Below are 16,383 nucleotides of genomic sequence, written 5' to 3' on the forward strand. Positions count from 1 at the left end.
AAATGGCAGCAGGAGGTGGAGCTGTCACCTCCACTGTGGGCCTGAGGGTGGGGAAGAGCAGGGCTGGGCGATCCACAATGGAGCTGAACAGAGCTCAAAGAGAAGGAAAAGAGACCTCTGTAGCCCCAGGCCTGTTGCCACAGGGACGCCCACAATTTCCTCCACTAAACAAATGCCGAGGAGCATTCCAGATGCTCTGATAGATATATCCAAGGTGCAGGAGGGACTCAAAGGAGAAAACAATCAATATAGCAGGCATGCCAGAACAAGTCAGTAAGTATGAGAGAGCTGAGTGCTTTTGGGGGACTTCAGAGAGTCCCAAGTGGCTAGGACATAAAGATACGCCGTGTTAAAGAGAAAGCTACGGAGTTGAGACCTGTTCTATACAGGGAAATTAACCTGAATGACACCGACCATGTTCAGACAGAAAGTAAAACGATGACTTCACAAGAAAATAATGGCCCAGACTAGTTTAGACAAACAAAACGAGGCATCAGGTAACTTCTCTTTTGAAAACGGATGCCAGTGGAGGGCATGTAGGAAGCTAATCGAAGAACAAAGGCAATGGAGAAAATGAATAGTCCGCTGAGCGTAGAAGGTACTGAAGCCTGTCTGCTCGGTCTGTAAACCCAGCAACACATCCAAGCACAGCGTTAGCTGCGGCCTCTCCCCACCCCCTGACCAAATCCCACCTGCAGGGCTGCCTTTATCCCACCGAGGATCCATTTCGTCCGGCTTCACTGGCAGAGAAGCCATGCTTTGCCACTCGAACAAAAGCATGAAAAAGACTCAGCTCTACCAAATTTTAACACAGCTGTTCCTGTATTATTGGATGGTCTTTCCATATTATCTTTTCGAGAAGGAGCATATAAATTTTAACCTGAACTTTTTTTTTTTTTTTTCTGATTAGAAAGAACATTGTGGAGTTCTGCTGAATGGTTCTCTGCTTGAAGTGGTAAAAGATGGATCTGGGTTAGAATCGGAGAAGGTAAGGGTAGGTATGGACAGTCACTTCTCCTGGCCTCTTGCTACCAAACCGGAACACGAATAAGTTCTCCTAGGTCGACAAAGTCTTTCTTTAAAAAGCCAAAGAGTAAAGCATTTAGGCTTTGCAGGCTGTAGGGTCTCCAACTCTGCCACCATACCACAAAAGCTGCTCTAGACAATATAGAAACAAATTGGCATGGCTGTGTGTCGATAAAACTTTATTTACAAAAACAGCCCAGGAGCGAGGTACGGCCTGCGGGATACAGTTCACTGACCCCCGTCACAGACTATTTGGTGTCTGGATACTCGAATGTGAGTTCATACTTTTCACGTTAACAAATCCTATCGAGTGTCACCCCTACTTGGTGACAAAAGTCTAATAAACTCATAGTTAGGATCCATAAATATGAGTTTTACCCAGAAAAGGAATCTTCTTCGCCCTTGCCCAAGAAATCGCCTGGAGTTTTCCCAATGTTCCTCTGATTCCGAAGCCTCCTGGCACAAGTACACCACTGCAATCAACACAAGATGAGGGTGAATTTGACATCATTTTTATTTGTAAAACTCTTGTTTGCAGCCTTTTAAGTTTGCCGATCCCCAGTCCAACACTAGAGCATATGCTCGAGGCCTATATTCAGAACAGATTACATGAACTGACATCTTGAATTTTCTTCTTGAAGTTCTCCCAACGTATGAAGAAGCTGCTGCAATTTCTCACAACTGACCTCAATATGTATTTTCTGATAGATCTTTGTGGCAAGATCATAGTGAACGGAGAAACTTAATTCGATTAAAAATGCCACTGAGAATTGTCTGAATAAAAACAGTTTATGGTTTTTTTTCTTTAAAGCACTACTATAAAAATGTTAAGACATCTTACATAATCAGAAAGAGTTAAACTGGTAAAATCAATCTAAGATTTCAATCGCTAACTAACTAGGGCACAGGGAGATTTCCTCGTTAGAAGACACTTTAGAGACCTTGTAGACAAACTCGTTTGAAAAGATAAGAGTTCAAGAGAAAAACTGGCAGTCATGATACCCTCACGATACAATGCTGCCCCCAAGAGTTCTGTCGATTACTTAGGAAATAAAAACAAGAATCAAATGATGTAGAAAAGAAAATACAACCCAGAGAGAAGGGTTGTCATCTTTGTACTTTAACTCTGTATAAGATCCATCTCTGCATCTTTCAATACAATCAAAACACCTTCTCTCCAAAACAGGGCTCCCACCCTCCCCCCTAAACCAAACCATGTCCATTGCACATGCCACTAACATCAACGCGGCACGTTGCAAAATAAACGTGGTATGAACATATCACAACCACCCATAATGAGCACAAGTACTCCAGACTACCTTTCAAAATGCACAATTAGTAATTGGGGTCAATGAAATCATTTCAGAAAAAGCCAATGGCATTTTCCTAACTGGCGTGGATGGTCCCCAGGACTCACTCGGCTTTGCATAGCTTCTGCCACGCTTCGTGGAATTTCACAGGGTCCTCAGCTTCAGTGGTGTGCTCCAGATCAATGGAGTCTATGTACTAAAAAACACCCAACAGATTAAAGGAACATTTAAGAAAGTATATACTCAGAAATATTAGAACTATCTAACACTATGACATAGTTTTTCAATACCTACTTGTTATGTAAATACTGCACTGGACGCCTGGGACAGAAAAGTAAGATCTCTGTCTTAGGGTTCTTATAATCTTTCAGGGAGATTACGAAACCAGATAAACAGGCAGCGATATCATAGTGGGATAATGGTTATAGCGAGCAAGAAAGAGACTGCTGAGGAAGTAACCAGGAGCCACACTGATCTAGACCTGGACCCTGGAGGAAAGAAGGGAGGGAGCATCATCAGGGAAGACTGCTGGGGAGGTGATGTCCAAGAACCTAGGCCCTCCAGGATGAGCGGAAGCAAGATGAGCATGTGCGTGCACATTGGGAGGCAGGTGGGAAGGTGTGTGAGAGGCAAGGGGAGGTGAAGGACCAGCGTGTACGAAACCTCAGAGGAAAGAGAGAAAGTGCTGGCCACCCCGGGGCCCTCAGAAGAGGCCACACCCAGCCAGAGAAGTTCACATTTCAGGCCACGGAAAGGTCTTAAGGGGACAACAAGAACACGGAGAACAGAGAGTACAGAGTGATTTTAGAAGGATCGCTCTGGTACAGAGTTTGAAATGGAGGGAGGACCAGAAAGCAGTGGGGAAGGTGATGCAGTAAACCAGGTGCAGTGAACACAGCAACAGACTGGACTTTAAGAGAATATACCTGAATGAATGAATGAATGAATGGAATATGCCAAGACCGTGACTCAAAGTACTGAGTAGAACATAATGTCAAGAAATTGTATTAAATGAAGAATCGTGTACACTTCCTACATACGTAACGGTCTCTACATATCTATATTATTTTAGTATTTCTTTTGTAAAAATTACTATCTGATGATATCTTAAGGTACAAAATTGCGAAGGTTTTACAAAGTTTGTATATAACAATTTTTCTATTGCTTTTTTTTTTCTCTATGAGGGGGTGGAGGACTTGGAGGAGTAGGAAAAACAGGAGGTAAAATATTCTTTGGAAAGCCAAAAATAAAAGGTAGTTAGAAAAGGAGGCTCTAAAGACGTGAGAGAAAAGGCAGATAGGTCCTAAGCTGATGTCTAAGTGGAAGTTACTAAATTTCTTAGAAATGTAAATGTATCTTTTTGCTCATTATATCAAGGTATTACTATTGAAATCAAGAATAATAAGGCTTGCTTTAACTCTGATATACCCATACATAATATAATTAAATATAAACATTTATAGATAGAGAAAAGTCTAGAAAGATACGCATCAAACTGGGAATGACAGGTACAACAGAGAAATGGGATTTCGGGCAGGACAAATCTTTTGCTTTCTGCATTGTACACGATGTCTTTTTAAAATTTTCTACACTTAGCATATACTACTTCTACAGCTAATAAACACAAAGAATATACTCGACCTATGTATGATAACTCCACCTCTGCTCTCCCATACTGATTTGATTGGATTTGTTTGCTTTGACTTTGGCTATTAGGCATGTATTGCAAACATCCGGGGTATGAGAAGCTGACCCAGACCCATGCTTGTCCCTGGCTGGAGGTAAGGTAGTCTCTCCACGCCCCGTGCCAGGCCCCAGAACTGCAGGCCTGAGGACAGAGGGCCCCCAGACACTGAAGTAGCTGCATCCTAAGCCCCCCAAGTATGACTCCCCAGGCTTGCCTAATTCCCACACAGACCCAGGCCAGGAGAGGAGAACACTGATTTTTAAGAACGAATAATCACTGTTTGCCAGATACCACTCCTCCGAGTTTGAAAAGGCAACACAGCATTTTTAAAAACCGGATTTAATTCCAATGCTAAAAGGGGAAAAAGTTCTATTATTTTCTTATTAGGCAAATACAATGTACTTAAATGAGTATGAAGTATATATGGCCCTGGATGCGCAAAGCCTAATTTCAGAAATTGTGCCTTAAATCTGTATGCAGAACAAAGTGAACATGGCAAGCCTGATCGTTACCCTTGGAAAGGCTTGCTTACAAGGCTGGACCTTGGCTGGCATCTTGCAACTCAGATTTGGGAAGAGTTCCTACCATTCCCAGAACTGAAAAGAGAGTGGCTCATTGTGCCTACAGAATTTATAGGAACAACACAATTTATGCTGATCACCTGCTTTTTTTCTGGGAGTCTGGAATTTTGCTACTCAAGTCTCTAATGAGCTTCCCTGGCAGATAGCACTTCACACCTGTGGTCACAGCTCTGTTGCTAGAGGAATTAAGCACATCCTCTGTGACTACCCTGCGGGAGGACTCCTGGAAGTTGCACCCAGACTTGATCCTCTGTGCCTTTTCCCCTTGCTGATTTGACTCTGTATTCTTTCACTGTAATTAAGCTTAGCCATAACTCTGACTATATGCTGAGTCCTCCTGGCGAATCATCAAACCTGGAGGTGGTTTCGGTGACCCTTCAACACTACCTGCCTCTGAAGCACAAAATATCAGGGTGAATGATTGAAATATCTGGACGACTAGTCCAGGGCTCACCATCAGATTCAACTTGTGGTTGATGGCCAAGGCTGAGTGTTCCAGGGCTTTGAACACAGAGGCATAGCAGTCTCTGAGCTTGGTGTATTTACCAACCAGGGCTATGGAGCACGTTTTCTGTAACCTTTCATACCTGGGAGGGGAGACGAGTTTAAGGTTATACGCATGTAACATAACATCACAAACATAACGACAGCCACCATTCTTATCCCAAGGTACTTTTCAAAACCTTAGAAGACAAGCCTTGAACTTGATGTATTTGACTCCAATCTCCACCCCGCCACCAAAGAACTAAACTCTGTATGCCGACAGATTTCAAAATCATAAGAAATTCCAATGTTGGTTTACACAAGCAGGCACAGATAAAAATCAAGAGAAAAAGTTAACGGTATTAAAAATATGAAAAGCTGTCCCCATCTCATAAACATGAACTGTCCTTAAATTCATTTACAAGGTGACATCGTATAAGAAAATGCATTCTGAATGTCAATATGAAACATTCCAATATTAACTTTGTAAGGTGATATTATATAAGAAAATGCATTCCGAATGTCTACTTTAAAAATTGTTACATTCCCAGCTGGCCCACAAAAGCCAGGTTATTCATGGCATGACTAAAGAATGATGCTAAGAGAACTACTTAAAATGTTACAAGGCGTTTAGATCATTTTTATGAGAAAATTCCATTCTATATAAAACGCTCAATCACATTTTACCATTAGAGACACAATCTTCGATGTTGCTTTTGTCAGGAAATCTGTTCAAAGAATATGAAAAATGTCTGGTCTGATACTAAGTAAGTGGAAATGTCATCTTGTGGCTGGAGATATTTTAAGGCTTGGAAGCAAACCCTTCCTCTAACACCTTAGAACAAGAATGTTACTGTGCTGAGGAACATTCCTCATTCATATCAACATCTGCAAAGAGTATTAAGAGCAACATGACGGCGAACAGGCTGGGAGGAGAGAAATGCATAAGAAGTCAAAATCGACAGTAAAGGTGACTTTCTAGAAAGGTGACTGAAGTACCTGAGAGAAGGCTGCTGAACCGTTCACTTGCTACTTAATTTTAAGCTGCTCTAGAGATTATGTAGCTGCGTATGCTTCGCCCCAGCTCTACATAAAGGATACAGGTAACAAATCAAGTCGGTATCAAGCCCAGATTTTGCGAGACTACTGCCAACCAGGAAGGAGGGCCACTGTCCAGGAAGGTATCCTCAGCCCAACTCCCTGGTGAGCACTTTCCCACTTGGACCTGCAGGCTAGGCTCACGGGGCACTGCCCAGACCAGCTGAGCCTCTACTTCCAACCATCACCTGAGTGTGAGAGGTGCCAACACTACTACTGCAAGCTGCTGGTGGGAAGCAGATGTGGAGTCTACTTCGCAGACCCATCCCCCCACAGGCAAGTCCCCAGAGAGGCAGGGTTGTATCTACTTTGGCCTCAGGTCCCAGGCTAGCTCTCCCATCAAGTTCAATGAGGGGGGCCCCTGAGCAGCACTGGACCTCAATAATCAAAGCTGCCCTTTGATCTCTTTTTGGCTCCTTGTATCTCTCTACAGGGTATACTGAAGGGACAGGGACTAAAGAACAGACACTCCAAACTGCCATTACCAACTAACCAACATCACCGCCAACATGACTCGGAGGGACCGATGCTCAATATCCCCTTTGCTTAAAGAATGCAGTGAGCTCAACCATGTCTCCTAGAACCTGCAACTGTAACCGTATTTGGAATAAGGGTCTTTGCAGGTGCAGTTAACTGAAATATCTGAGATGAGATCATCCTGGATTAGGATGGGCCCTACATCCAAAGACAAATATCTCATAAAAGAAAATAATAGGAAAAGTCACCAAGAAGTCCCTGTGACAACCAAGGCAGAGCTATTGGAGGAATGTGGCCACAAGACGAGAACACCAAGGACTGCTGGCAGCCCCCAGAAGCCAGGAGAGACTCAAGGAAGAGATTCTCCCTCTGTGCCTCAAGAAGGAACCAACCCTGCTGACACCTTGATCTTGAACTTCTGACCTCCATAATTGTGAGAATGAATTTCTGCTGTTTTAAGCCACTCAGTTTGCTGTACTTCGTTATAGTAGCCATGGGAAACGGATACGAAGACCAAACACTGGCTTTAAAAAGCACGGAGGCATAGAATATGATTTAGAGCTATTTCCAATAAAAAGAGTTAAAATATTAAAATGTCTAGTGCTAAAAGAGAATCAGCCCCAAGCTACTCAGAAAACTCCTACAAAGTGACTGATTCCTTCAGCATCTGTAGGGCAGGGCTTAATTTATCAACATTCATTAGAGTACCTAAGCTCAGAAACTGCACTTTATTCCTCATTCTACTTGCCCCAGAAATGCCAAAATACTTAAAAAAAAATTTATGTGTAAGGGTAAGAGAACTTCAATCTACTAGGCATCTACTAAAGTCAGCTATTTTGACACCATCAAATCATTTTAGTTTCCAATATCAATAATCAATACTCAGTCTCTGATTCAATGTTAAGGCCTTACATGTTTTCTCTTATAATTGCCACAGTGTGGATCCTAGTATCCCCGTTACATATGGATGTGAGAACGAGCCCAGAAAGGTAAAATAATCTGCCCAAACTCACGCAGCTAATGAGAGGAGAAGCTGGGGTCTGAATGCACAGAGCCATAGTCTATATATATATTTTTTAATTTACATATAATTGATATGTAACATATCACTTTCAGGTGTATACAATATTAACGATTTGATACATGTGGATATCGTGCAATGATCAACACAATAAATGTAATTAACATCCATCACCATATATAGTTACAAGATTTTTTTTTGTGTAATGAGGATTTTTAAGATCTACTCTTTTAGCAACACTAGAGCCTACATTTGTAACCTCCCACCGCTTCATAAGCTGAACAAGAAGCCAGGCAGCCAGGACTTTACAGAGTCACACCTCATCTACATTTAAAAAAAATCGTTTTTTAATTTTTTTAGTCCCAACTCTCCCCCCACCCTTGTTTTTTAACCTCATTTACATTTAATAAAAGGAAACGGGTGATGGAGATTTAATTTCAACATGAATTCAAATGAGCCAAACCTTGCTCAAATTAATATGGTTGTCTTAAAGTTAAAATCTATCAGAAGTTTTAATAACAATGTTGATAGTTAATAAATGCTGGATGGAACAATAATAATGTAGCCAAAACTTCCCATTCAAAATGATTTTCTTTAGGAAATGTTAACTAAATCTTAAAAACAAATGAAACAAAATGAACAAACAAAAAAAACCCCATGACATTTAAAACTGTTTAAAATGTTCAGAAACTAAGAAATAAACTAAGAAATAAATCAAAATGCTTTGAAGGCCCCAGAAATCTTCAAAGAATACAGCAAAACATTCTCACAATGTGATAAATTTTTAGACACATCCAGACCAAAACATACACGTACAGAAAGCCAAATGGGACATAGGGATCTTTTAAGGCACATCTCAGTCCTGCCCCCAATCCCAAGAATCATTAAAGATTACATTAGTGATTCCTTTTGCGTACCTGTCGGCCATATTTTTCCACTTGAACAGCAGATTAGTCGCAGAATCACCAATGGGCAGATCCAGTCTCTCTTTAAAATACTTAACAATGCTTTGTTCCTCCAAAAGCACAGGCACTCGGTATGTGGAAGAAACATCATGGATACATATGACCTGGTTAATGATGACAAAACACGCTATTTAAGTGGAATGACTCAAATGTGCCACAAGAATGAGCTCCAGAATTAGCCGGAACTCAAGAGCCTGGCAATTCGTTTATACTGAAGAAAAGTAAGAGCCCAGCCACCTAAACTAGAGGTAGAATGAACACAAAGTTAGTTTGATCTAATTACAAAATGCTTCGAAACTTTCTACCTCTGGAACCACAGGTCCTGTGGTAGAATAATATATGTAGTAAATGGTCATTGTTTCCAGTTCCTGACACAGAGAATTTCCTTAGTGACAGGGGTATCTTTTGTCATGCTAATGAGGCGACTCAGGGTGGATCCCTAGATGGCTTCAGGAGGGGAGTTAGTCACCAGAAAAACCAACCAAGTCATTAGAGGGCTGGAACTTTCAGCCACCAGACCTCTGGGATGGGGATGGGGGCTAGAGAGTGAGTTCAATCACGTGACCAATGACTTACGCCCGCGTAATGAAACTCCAATAAAACCCTGAACATGAGACTCAGGGAAGCACCCTGGTTGGTATACACAGGTGTGCCGTGACTCCACGGAGACGAAAGCTCTTGCACACAGGACCCTCCCTAGACTTTGTACCATGTATATCTTCATCTGGCTGTTTATTTGCACCCTTTATAATAAAACGGTAATAGTAAATATAACACTTTCCTGAGTTCTGTGAGTAGTTTTAGAGAATCCTCAAACGTGAAAGAGTCGTTGGAAAGCCCCAAATTTGCAGTCAGCCAGGCACAAGTGTGGGTGGCTTGGGGATACTGGAAACATGGGGCCAGTGTCTGAACTGAGGGCAGTCTGGTAAAGGACTAAGCCCTTAAACCTACAGAGTCTGACTCTCGCTCTGGGTCGTTAGCGTCAGGGCTGAATTGCAGGACCCCCAGCTGGTGTCAGAGAAATGGCATTGGAATGTGAATGCTTTCTATGTCAATATCAAGACAAGCAGCCCAAGGTACCATCGTCTTCTAAGTCTAGGTTAAAGCAGTAGCATTGAATACACACATCTCGTCTCCTAAATGTGGGAAGGCAGTTTGTTTGTTCATTCATTTGTCGCTGCTGCTGCTGTAGTTGCTTTTGTCTGCTCCCTTCTTTGGGGCAAATTTACAAGCCCACAATCGAATTAATTACACCTGTTAGAGGAGATGGCTCCTCTGCCAGGAGGTGTGTGTGTTTTTCACACTTACCCCTAATGAGCTTTCACCACCCTCTCAAGTACATTCCAGAAAGTACTGGCAGGCATTTAAGGATCTGCTACTTCCTAAATAAATGCCAAGAAATATTCTGTCAATAATGTGTGCTGTCTTCCCAAAACCATAGCTATGCAACCAGGGGCTTCCAAAGCTGTCTGGACATCGCCAACCTGACACTTAAGACTAGCGTGCCTCTCTTGCCCATTCATCAACACGACTGAAAATATCGAGATGTCACTGATATGAGGCTCTGTCATAAGAATTAAATCTCTGAACAACCACAATTCCCACAAGTGGAAGGCAAAGAGTGTGAATCTATTTACTCATCCTCCAGACCAGAGATTTTATCAAATGTCATAGTAATGGGTCACATCCGCAAAGAGGCCTCTAATTCTCCATCTCCTCTCCCGTAACCCAGATGAGAAGAACTTTACATGCAAATTCACCAGGAACTATGAAATAGGAGCATTATATCAGAAAAAAACGATGCGCTAAAAAATGGCTAGTAAACTGGACTGTGGAATGAGGGGACAGCATTCTTCAGAATCTATAGTTATATAGAAAACAGACTCAACACAGTTCAAAGTTTGGACTAATCTTCTGTTCTCAGAGCTGTGAACAAAAAAGGGGCTCTGTAAATCTGACAAACTCAGTGACAGAAAGTAACGTCACAGGGTGATCTGATCACAAATTCTTAACTGAACAGTCACCTCAGGCCTCTCAACTTCCCTAGTAAAAGGTTTATCTTTGCTTTAAGCAAACCCTGTCCATTGCTCTGTGCATCTAAGGTTAATGCGCCTTTGAAATGTCAGAGCAATACTCTTTTTCGACCCTTCTGACACAGAACCACCCACAAGGAAGCACATAATCTTGTTAATCATCCTGTAATCCAATCCCCCACCTTGCTTCCTTCCACCCTCAGGTAATCTTTCTTACTTTCCCGCCTTAAAGTATAAATGGAACTGCAAAACTGTCATTCTCCTGAGCATCTGAAATCTTGCTTCCTGGCATTTGTCCATTTGGCTCATATAAACTCATAAAAATTCTCTACAGGTTTAGATGCTCTCATGTCAACAATGCTCTCAGCAACCCAAATCTAAAAGCTATATTCTCCTTCTATTTTGGAAGCCAGGTTATATTTGTTAGCGCACACACAAAGTACCACTTACCAATAGAAAGGGTATTAAAAAAAAAACACGACTGAACAAAATCGAAATGGGTTGATGACATACAAACACAGGAGAGTCCTTTACACCTGCCATGACACTTTTCAAAGTAGTTCAGACTCATGCACTGACTCTGAAACATTGGGCAGCAGGCTCTTCATCAGAATGCCGCTGAGATAGAGAAATCTGATTAGTTGGTTTTTAGGCTTCTGAGAACTCAGAGCTTATCTGAAGGAAATAAAGGCCGTCTTCTAAACCTCACATTTTTCCTGAGCACTGGTTGTATCACTTTCTAAATTACGGCCAACTCTGATCCCTTGTGCTTGAGCTTTACTGCAAACAGGAGATATAAAAAAGAAAAAGCTAACTCTCAGATACCCAGGTGGAAAGTCTGGCAAGACAGAGGACCTGAGCCCTAATCACGATAGGGTTTCTGTGGCAATGAAATGAACTGAGGTCACAGATGTAATCAGAAGTGACAGCATGAGTGTCAACGTAATGTGTGCTTTGGGGTGAGTCAAGCTGTAGCAGGTACAAAGGAGAAATTGCAGTGAAAGTAGTCACTGTCCTGGAAAGACAAGATAAAGAGACAATAAGCAGGCTTCACGTGGTTTGACTGGGATTTAAAAAGCCCACCTGGTTTTGTACCTATAACTTAAGGAGTGATTATGCAAAGAAACATGCACTCTATCTAAAGAACCAGGAGTCTCAAGATTGTTCACTTAAAGGCAAGGAAGCCGTGCTTGGATATGAGTTTTCATAAATGCTGTGAAAAGTAATATGATAATTTAAGAGGTGTAAAACACCGGCGTCAGCAGAAGTGCCTGCGAGGCAATAAAATCTAAAGAGCAGCACTGACCTGTTCAGGGTTCACGTGACAAAACATAGAAATCTTTTCCTTCACAGCCATTTCGATGGGCGTTGAACTTCGGCAGACGATCTGTCAAAGTCAGTTATGCACGGGTCAGCAAGCAGGAATCGGCTATCCACGCCATCATTCGTTTTCGGGAGGACACTACATACATTTCTTTTTGCTACAACAGACTTGACCATGTACATGTTCATTCTGGGCATTTCCACTGGACTTTTAGAAACTGGTCGGAGCACATATAAGCAAATATAATCAAACTCAGCACAAATCTAACGGTAAGAACTCAAAATATGAAGGTGTGTCTCGTAAGTAGAGGCAAAGCTCACTTCTTTTAAAAATCCAGGAACAGAGCTAGATCAGGGGTTGGCAAACTTTTTCTCTTAAGGGCCAGATGGTAAATATTTTAGGCTTTGCAGGTTGTGCAGTCACTGTCCTGACTACCCAATTGTATTGTTGCAGTGCAAAGGCAGCTACAGACAGATGTAAACACCGGGTGGTACCATGTTCCAATAAAACTTTATTTATAGGCAACAGGCCTGTAGGCCCTTATTTGCTGGCCCCTGATCTAGACTACGGGCAATAACTGGATTACCTGCTATAAATAAGGGCACTGATAGCACATCCTGGCAGGGTCACAGAAAAATGTCCAAGGTGCCACCTCACTCTTGAGGACCCAGGGACCATACAAAACGATAGGACCTTGTACTTGCCCAGCTGTCTATGTAGCCAATCAAAGGAGGGGACAGGAGGACGAGGGAATAAGCCTTCCCTGGCTCCCAGATACAAAAAGCTCAATGTCATAGGAACCATCTGAGAACCAGGAAAGAACTTAGATCATGTTATAGATTAAGAAAAGGAAGTTCTATTTCAAGAAATGTACCTACTCTCCTTAACTTACCAGATCGGGAGACAGGCCTAAGCCCCTCAGCGCACGGACACTGTTTTGTGTGGGCTTGGTTTTTTGTTCTCCGGTTGCACTGGGCTGAAAAGAAATGGGTCACTGTCGGCGTGATGGACAATTAGCTCTCCTGGATAGCGAATAGCTCCCTAGTTAAAATGCGAATTGAAATAAACAGAATATCATAGGAAGACTTATAAAAGTTGACATCTACATCCTTATCTGGAAAGCTCACCTGTGGGACAAGGCTAACATGGATGTTACAGAAATTCTCTTTTTTTGCCTTAAACTGGAATTGTCTGAATGCTTCCACAAATGGCATTCCTTCAATGTCTCCAATGGTGCCACCCAGCTGAGAACAGAAAACAAAAAAAAAGACACAAATGATCTTCCACATTATACAGACTAATAGAAAAATTCTCGATAAACTAAGCAGATCTGAAGTCTGATGGTTACACAAGAACAGAAGTTTGTAAATATACTAAAGATCATTGAATTTTATACTTAAAACAGGCAAGCTTTATGATATATAAATTAAACCCCCTAAAGCTGTTAGGAATGAAAAAGAAAAACACTGTACATTAAAGAAGTGTTAAGAGGGCTCATCCTAAGATCAGAATTTAAGAGAGGGAGATGAAGCAAAGGGAAGAGAAAATAGAGACTAGAAAGTAAAATAAGAAGAGATGGAACATAACATAGCCACGTAAACACGAAAGAGCGGAACCTCACGAAGGGAGAAGAAAGCTGGGCAAGGACGGCTGTAAGGATGATCCAGTTCCTGTGTTTCTAAGACCACTCTGCCTGTTGTGTGGAGACAGGGACTAAATGAAGTAAATGAGTCATGCTGGCATCGATTCACCTGGATTTTACGGACTAGTAAATCCCCACCCCGCCAAATGGGAGATCGCTATAAGACTGGCGAACCCTTCATCTCATCAAGACTGAAAATGTTAAAAAATAAAATGAAGTCTACGGCCAGGCCACCCTGAACGTACCCGATCTCGACTGACTTCAGAAGCTAAGCAGGGTCGGGCCTGGTTAGTACTTGGATGGGAGACCACTTAGGAAGACCAGGCGCTATAGGTGTTAAAAAATAATAATAAAATAAAATGGAGGGCTTCAAGAAAAAAAGAAGGGAAGTCATAGGCAGAAAAAAAGATCCAGAATATAGGCCACAAAAGAGCGAGATCAGTTAGGTTCTACTAGTGGTCCACTTGGAAGGTAGATTCAAATCAAGTGACGATATGAGAAAGGTGAGAGCCACCTGGCTCTGCCAGGTGTGAAATAGTGAGCATTTCTCTCCACAAACGAACACACACACACACTCACACTCACTCTCTCTCCCTCACACACACATACACAAATATGCATGCATCTGAACAGTCTCCTTGCAATGATGGCACTAACAGAATTAAATCACTGCTATTAAAACATGATGGCTTTCTGAAACAAGCAGTACCAAAAGCTCTGAGAATATTCCTGACAATATAATCCTTTGATGAATGTTAATTTACAATGTGCTTCTAAGAGTTGCTTAAGCATTTTACTTCAGACCAGGATAAAAACCACCTTAACCCATTTATCCTCACCACATTTAAATACTTAAAGACCACCACATGGATTTTAAAACTAATTGTCTAGCATTGGAGCATCTACTACATGCTCAACACTATAAATGAGGTGCAGGGAAGAATTTAAGACAAGGTGTTCCTAAGGAGCTCAGAATTTAGCAAGGAAACTAAGGCAGAGTTAAAGAACAATAATCAGGAGTAAAACTTAAGCACTAAGTGGAATGATCTGGATGTTGAGGAGGATGAGATCACAGTGGACCCCGCCCCAGAATTCACCATCTTCTCTGGCTTCAGCTACCTGGCTGGCTCCAGAATCGACTTCAAGCCCTGACCTCTCTTCCCACCACCACTGGGCTTTGTAGCCAGCTTGTCCTCAACATCTTGGATGAATCAATTATTCAAACTTACCATGTCCCAAACTGAACTCCTGGTCCCCCACCTCTGAGCCTGTTTCTGTGGGTGCTAATTCATCTCAGCAAAAAGCATCTCCTCCCACTACCTGGTTCAAGCTAGATGTCTAGAAATCATCCTTGATGCCCCCTTTTCCTCACCCAACCCAGTTTAGTGGTTCATGCCTCCAAAACCTCTTTGCAAAATCCTGCATTGTTTCCATCCTAGACACCCAAACCCACAGCATCTTTTGCCAGAATTACTACGATAATCTAAAGCGAAGGGTGGCACAATTTCTATTTCCATGAAATTAAAAATTGAGATGATGTGTCCTGGAAAGCGGGAGTCATCATCTCATCATATCTGCAGCTGTCATGGAGCTAGTACATATTAAAGTGCTAAATTAATTTTTGTTAAGCCAAACAAGTCAATTCGAGAGCAGAAAAAAATATATAAAGGACACAGACATGAAAAAAATAAAGAACAATGTGCAGGTACAGGCCTAAAATGTTTGCTTGTTATTTGTTGAGATGGAAATTTCAGTTTATTTTGAGATGTCATTGAGAATTCTTGATTTCATTGTACAAGTGGAATCTTCAACAATTAGAGTCTGACTCCACAGCAAATTTCTTTGTAAAATGATGACAATGAGAGTCAGGTATGCCAGCCCCAGAATGACACATAAAAGCTTTGTTCAAGAATGATTCTTAAAAGACAATGGCTAGAAAGGATGAAAAAGAAGTGGTAAGACAGCTCATCACACAGTCAAATTGGACTTAGATTTTAATGAAGTTCGGGGGGCAGCTCAATTACATTAAAAAGATCATTTCTCATTCCCTCTTTTTGTGATTATTATTAGAAATGTAGATTTTCTTTTTTTTTTTTAAAAAAAAAGAGCAGAATGAAAGAATAAAAAGCAAAAACATTCATACACAGGACCATTTGGAACTTTTTCTGTGATTAATAGCCTTTTTAAAAGGCTATTCTTTTAACTACAAAAACTAAAAGAAATTGTCTGCCAATGAATGGATGGATATAGAAAATGTGACAGTATGGATGGACCTTGAGGGTATTATGGTAAGTGAAACAGGTGAGAAGGAAAAAGACAAATACCTCATTCATATGTGGAATCTAAAACCACAAAACAAACGTACAAAAAAGACCAAACTTATACAGAGAATATAGATGGATGGTTACCAGAGGGGAAGGGAGAATGAGGGTGGGCAGAAAGGGTGAAAGGGGTTAACCGTCTGGTGATGACTAGCAACTAGACTTTGGAGGCGATCACTTTGCAGAGCGTACAGATATGATTTTATAATGTTGCCCAAATACAATTATGTACATTACATAATAATTGATAATGATAATAAATGACCATGCCGCTGGTTTGTATACTTACTATACGAGAGTTTTCATTGTTATTTTAGAGTCTACTCTTTCTACTTGTAAAAAAATGTTTGCTGTAAAACAGTACGCTGTGTTATGCCGGCAGCAGCCTCATACATTTCGTGTTCGGCATACCTCT

At 41.4% G+C, this 16,383-nt stretch overlaps 1 protein-coding gene and 1 pseudogene across 9 annotated transcripts in view; one reads left to right on the top strand and one right to left on the bottom strand.

Moving 5' to 3' along the window:
- CTPS2 (CTP synthase 2) overlaps positions 1-16,383 on the bottom strand; it is an 87,224-nt gene that overhangs the window by 57,890 nt on the left and 12,951 nt on the right. For all 9 annotated transcript variants that reach the window (XM_016118707.2, XM_036226609.1, XM_036226608.1 and 6 more), the window contains 7 exons: positions 13,133-13,249; positions 12,898-12,981; positions 11,988-12,068; positions 8,601-8,752; positions 5,059-5,191; positions 2,444-2,532; positions 1,405-1,499 (listed from right to left, as the gene is read on the bottom strand). In XM_016118707.2, coding sequence (XP_015974193.2) covers positions 1,405-1,499; positions 2,444-2,532; positions 5,059-5,191; positions 8,601-8,752; positions 11,988-12,068; positions 12,898-12,981; positions 13,133-13,249 — 751 coding nt within the window. The remainder of the gene's footprint in view (positions 1-1,404; positions 1,500-2,443; positions 2,533-5,058; positions 5,192-8,600; positions 8,753-11,987; positions 12,069-12,897; positions 12,982-13,132; positions 13,250-16,383) is intronic.
- On the top strand, positions 13,865-13,983 carry LOC118608415 (annotated as a pseudogene).

Source organism: Rousettus aegyptiacus, unplaced genomic scaffold (assembly GCF_014176215.1).
Source record: "Rousettus aegyptiacus isolate mRouAeg1 unplaced genomic scaffold, mRouAeg1.p scaffold_m13_p_9, whole genome shotgun sequence".
Taxonomy (NCBI): domain Eukaryota; kingdom Metazoa; phylum Chordata; class Mammalia; order Chiroptera; family Pteropodidae; genus Rousettus; species Rousettus aegyptiacus.